Genomic DNA, 6,000 nt, shown 5'->3' with positions numbered 1-6,000 from the left:
TGTGTGTGTGTGTGTGTGTGTGTGTGTGCATGCGTGCGTGCGTGTGTGTGTGTGTCTGTGTGTGCGCGTGTGTGTGCGTCCGTCCGTCTTGCCGCGAATTGCTGCAGTGCTGTTTTTTTTCTTTTTCCAGGTGTTGCGATATGTGTGTGTGCGAGTGAGTGCGCGCGCGTGTGTGCGTGCGTAAGCGGCGGTGTAGCCTGGTGTAAATCTCTTAACGAATTGGACTAAGCCGGGGGGGTGGGGGGGGGTGGGGGGTGGGGGGGGGACGGAGTCTGATGTCACATGTGCTTCATCGGAGGAGACGGGGCATCTGCGAGCGGGATTTTGTGGAGGATGCTGCGGCAAGTGATCCACAGAGGGCTCAAGGCTTCGTTCTACTGGCTGGGCTTATTTGTTAGCAGGCACCCCGTGTTCTTCCTCACCGTCCCCGCGGTCCTCACCATCATCTTCGGCTCCACCGTGCTCAGCCGATTCACGCCGGAGACGGACCTGGAGGTGCTGGTCGCGCCGACCCACAGCCTCGCCAAGATCGAGCGCAGTCTCGCCAACAGCCTGTTCCCCATCGACCAGTCGAAGCACAAGCTGTACTCGGATCTGCACACGCCGGGGAGATACGGCAGGCTCATCCTGCTCGCCAGGTCCGGGGGGAACATCCTGGAGCTCGCCGACCAGGTCCTGCGGGTCCACAAGCAGGTGCTGGACCTGCGCGTCAATTACAAAGGGTTCAATTACACGTTCGCGCACCTCTGCGTGCTGAGGCACCGGGACAAGCGCTGCCTTCTGGACGACATCGTCACCATCTTCGAGGACATCGGGCAGGCGGTGCTCTCCAACAGCACCTTCCATAAGGTGCCCGTGAGCTACCCGAACACGACGCTGAAGGTGAGGTTTTTTTATATTGTGCGCCCGCACACACACACACACACACACACACACACACACACACACACACACACACACACACACACACACACACACACATGCATGTCAGGCCGGGCCTGTGCATTCTAGGTCGCCCCTCCATCCAAAAAGAATCCCACCATCAGAGCAGTGGTGACGGTGCAGCAGCAGTCAGCATGTGAATAGCAGGAGCTCGGAGCTTGCCATAATTTGTGAATGAAGGAAGCCGAGCCGTGTTGTGTGTGTGTGGGGCGGAGGGGGGGGGGGGGGGGGGTGCAGATTGCCACATATGTCAGCCGGAGGAGGGAACCCTCTCTCTATATAACACAGCCGGCTTTTTTCTACAGTTCACCCTCCTCCCTTGTTGGTGCAGGTGAATTGATTGGCTGCATGTAGCCCCTCACTGCTCTCTGTTCTCACACACTAATACACGCGCACACACACACACACACACACACACACACACACACACACACACACACACACAGGGATATCCTGCCTTTTTTTATGCAGTGTCTCCCCTCCTGCCTTCTCTGGGGCAGCACATGTGTGCATGCAGCATGACATGGCTCCACGCAATAGCTAATAGATTCCCATGGCATCCTCTCCTGCCTGGAATTCTTTCCTCTCGGTCTCCCCCAGTGAGATCTGACCGCGCACATGCAGCTGAGTCGAAGCTTTTAGCAGCAGCAGCAGCAGCAGCAGCAAAGCAACAAGATGATGCTTGTGGCTGCACGTTCAGTGCACAGGCCCACAGATGCATCGCACAAGTGCGGGTGTGCTCTGCAGATGGAGCCCGGTTGCTAGTTGTCTGATCGGGCGTGCGTGTGTGAGGCTTTTACACTGAAAATCTGTTGCACACATGCAGTACATCTACGGTTTGCCTTGGCTTCTTTCTGTGTATGTGTTGTAGACAGAATTACATTCGTGTCACACCCCAAGACACGTGCAATGCTAGGCTCAGGGTTTGTTGCGAGTTTTAAATCGGTCTCTATTGTGCTGCGTTCACAGTACTGTACAGACATGACAGACATTGGGCCTCATGCCGGATGCGTTTTTTTTTTAGCCCTCATTGATTTCAGGGATTCAACAATGTTTTAAGAAGGTTTGTTATAGCGTTTGATTTCAACTCAAATCAGATTATCTTTTAGGGTTTAGAGGGTATGATATACATTTTGTTTCATATTTATTATCATTCTTATTTCCCCAAACTCTTCCTCACTGCCAGTATTTAGCTCATTTTGTAAATTTATATAAATGAGTATCATGAAATCTTAAGTAAAGAGACAAAAATGAAACACCAAAGTACGGTTTACCTTGTCGTCATTTCAAGCGTTAACCGTGGAAGACATTGTATTTTGGTGGTCAGGAGCACTCTTACCCAGAAAACATCTTGTTCTCACAGGCCACAAATTCTTCGTCCAACGCAAGGAAACATACGTGTTTCTGAATGGCTTACTTGCTCTTAGACGCTTTTTGATTTTCCCTATAACCTGCGCTGACCTTCATCTTCTTCCTACATTTTTTTTGTTTTTGGTTGCAACCGAAATTTAAGAGAACGTTGCAGCGTGAGGCCCAATGGACACAAGCACACGCACTATAACACACTCATTCAGCACTATATATATATATATATATATATATATATATATATATGTGTGACTAGGACGTGGTGTACGCGCTTCTGTACACGTTACACACACACATATTTAATGTATCACAACCCTGGTCATCAGCACGGCAGGTTGAAGCTTCCACTGAGAGCTGCCACAGCAGCGCCTCAGTCTGAGCCTCCTGATCTTCAGCTGAAGGGACACGCTGTGTATTCCTGTTTTGGATGACAAGTGGGAGTCCAATATGGATTGTGACTTTTGTGTTTTTACATTTTTATCCCAGTAAGACTGTATTCCATTTAAAAGCACAGCATTGCCTCTACATAACATTGCTGATCACTGAAAAAAAAATCATGCATCTCCATATTTTGGGTATTTAGAATGAAGCAATAAATGTTGATCAATGTCTGGGTTGAGAGAATTCAACTTCTTAAAGGGACACCTCCAATTTTTTTGAAGCGTGGTAGTATACGGTACTTCTCAGTAGTCAGTGTATTACCTACAGTAGATGGAGTTTGGAGAAAAAGACAGGAGTTCCAGCACGGGAGCAAAGCAGTGCACTGCTGTGGACGGGGCCAGCAGCAATCTGGTATTATTTTTTCTTTTTCTTTTAGGCGTCAAAAAAACGTTTCAAGTGTACGCCATATTTAGAATATTTTCCGCCCTTTATCTTGTCGTCAGACAGACATTTCCATCAGGGAACTGAAGCCGTGGGCTATGCTTTCTTCAAAGCCACCAGACTCCTTTGAAAAAAATTGTAATTTAACACAGGAGTCGCTGCTCTACCGCTGCCGTTGTTGGTTAGTTTGTTTTAAAACACCAAAGTCACACAACAGTGTTTTCCCAAACTTTTTTTGTATGAGGAGCCACTTATTCAAAATGATTAAACCACTGCGAACCAATTCGTAAACGGGCCTCATGTAAAAATCGTGAGAGGAGAGAATTTGTGCGCAAAAGAATGTTCCTGAGCAGTTTTACTGCCGGCTAGGTAAACCAGCCGTTTAGAAGAAATGTACATTTGAGAAATCACACTTTCTTTTTATGCATGTTTCTTCACAAATGAGACCAAGTAAATGCATTTAGTTGGGTTAGTTTAGTAACAGGCTATCTCATTCTTTTCATGTCCTCTCATCAGTTAAACAAACAGATGTACGCCAGCCTTTCATATTAGAAGCAATGTTATAAGTAGACAGCAATTATCACAACAACACGGACATTCAGGCTCCCTCATGTGGCCCACAAGCGTTCTGCAGATATAATTGTTGAATAAAAGACTGTGGAAGAAATTCTGCAAATTCATTTGCAGACCCCAAAACAAATGTCCTGCGTCCCACCCGTGGGTCCCCAACCAGTCTTTGGGATTGACTGTTCTAAAGGGTTACCTCGGATTCACTTAATACGGATATCCATCCGTCTACAGCAGCACTATGTGGATGAGCACCTCATGCAACCCCACTCCGAACTATCCCCTTTAAAAAAAATAAACCATGCAAGTGATCTAGAAAATGTGTCACTGATCTGAAATACAGAGCGGATTTATTTAAAAGTCGGCATTTTGGAGATGCCGCAGTCCAAAAAAGGCGTCGATGATAACCGAACCTTTTTCACAGCGAACATTTCGACAGTCCGCAGCAGGAGAGGCACAGGTGTAATTAATAACAATAACGACCCGGGCTCAGTTCAATGAAGCGTCCCGGCGAGTCAGCACACACACACACACACACACACACACACACACACACACACACACACACACACACACACAATACCAGGACCTCCCACTAAGTGGAATGCAGCCATTATTATTGTCATTAATTACACCTGTGATGTTATTTTAAATTTCTGTCGTGGGGAAAAAAAAGGTATATTACCGCACTGTGTCATAATGTATCCTCATACAGGCTGTATGACAAAAAGAAAATAGATATTAGTATTTTTTTTTGTGCCAGAGAACCGCATGATTAGAATGAGACACTTCACAGGCTCTGCTCTGTTGGAGAACAAACAGCCACTCAGCAGAGTCAGATAGCTTATATTCACTGTTAAAGAGAAATGCATGCAGCAATGTCTCTTTTTAAGGTTTATTTTTATTCTTTTGTCTGTATTTCTCACGTTGTCACCCGGCAGTGAGATTGTTAAAGGATTAGTTCACCTCAGGATACAAATACAGTACCCTTAGTGGTATCAGGCCACTGCTGCTGCCCCAATGGAGGACGGAGAATGGACTTTTGTTCCTGTTGCTGAGTCTTTCAGGTTCCAATGATGAGGGTTCATAGTGAGGTCTGTGGTTAATCCGGCGTTGATGTTGGAGAGTTGCCGTTTATCAGATGAAGATTGCACTGCAGCGACGTTTTGACCTACGCAAGCAATTTTCCTTTCAGTTGAATGGCAGAAGTTTATTTGAGGCAGAAGTTTATTTTTTGGGGAAAGAAGAAGTTCCTTTATGCTCAAATGAATTGATTCAGCTTATCGACATTTTTTTTTTTTTAGTAATTGATTAATTGTTTGGTCCAGAAAAGGTCATAAAACAGTAAAAAGTTAAAGACATATCAAAACCCAAAGTTTATAATGATATAAAACACAAAAGCAGAAAGAATTAAAAAGCTAAAACGAATGAATATCTGGCATTTTTGTTCTACACTTTCTTCAAAGCTACCAGGCCCCTTTGAAAAAGGTTGCTGGTCTACTGCTGCCATGGTTAGTTTGTTTTAAAATACAAAAGTCACACAACAACACTGTTTTCCCAATTTTTTCAAAATGACAAACCACCACAAACTAATTGTCGTAAACAAATGGTAATCAATTATCCAAAGTTGATCTACAGTAATCATGCATGGCACACTTTATCATTAACTCCTCCTAGATGCAAATTCCAGATTTTCTGTTCTTGAAGGTTGGTGTGAGCTCCTTCCTCTCCGGCTCCCTTCGGTTTCTCTCCCGTAGTCCTGAGTCCTCCTCTCACCGTCCGTTGGATGAGCTGTCTGGGCTAATTCATTTGCCGGACTTCTCATGCCTCATACTCCGCTTTGATGTCATAAACTTGGGGTTTATTTCTGTTGCTTGTTATACAGATAAAATCCTACTTTTTTGCTGAGCTGAACTTTAGCTCTGTTCCCAGGAGAAAATGCTTCAAATATGAGTTCTTTGTTTTGCCCCCTTTGCTGCATTGTCAGCCGTGTAATCTTTTTAAAGTGTCACTGTTACAAAAATAAAACAACATTAAACAGTAGGATTAAAAAAAGAATCAACAAATAGGGCATGATGAATAAATTAGGAGAACTATATCTAATAAAGAAATAAATATCGAAGTACAATTATGCAGCATTCAAATGGGAGAAATGTGAAAAAATACCTGCCAGCTCTTAATAACAATAAGGATATTATTTATACATCATCTTATAAACTTAAACACAAAGTGCTTTCCAGATTACAGAATAAAAACTTTTTAAAAATAAACAAATTCAGTGTTACAAACAAAAATGACATC

General features: G+C 44.5%; 1 protein-coding gene across 1 annotated transcript in view; it reads left to right on the top strand.

Moving 5' to 3' along the window:
* Nucleotides 1-282: 282 nt before the first annotated feature.
* The window catches only part of ptchd4 (patched domain containing 4), a 52,231-nt gene continuing 46,513 nt past the window's right edge, over nt 283-6,000 (top strand). Inside the window, exon 1 of the mRNA XM_068708748.1 lies at nt 283-882. Within this exon, the coding sequence (XP_068564849.1) occupies nt 283-882 (600 nt within the window). The remainder of the gene's footprint in view (nt 883-6,000) is intronic.

The sequence above is a fragment of the Cebidichthys violaceus genome, unplaced genomic scaffold (assembly GCF_023349555.1).
Source record: "Cebidichthys violaceus isolate CVI_PGR_0920_01 unplaced genomic scaffold, fCebVio1.0.p SCAF_14, whole genome shotgun sequence".
Taxonomy (NCBI): domain Eukaryota; kingdom Metazoa; phylum Chordata; class Actinopteri; order Perciformes; family Stichaeidae; genus Cebidichthys; species Cebidichthys violaceus.
The sequence above is the reverse complement of the archived record's forward strand: the minus strand, read 5'-3'. Positions and strand labels throughout refer to the sequence as shown.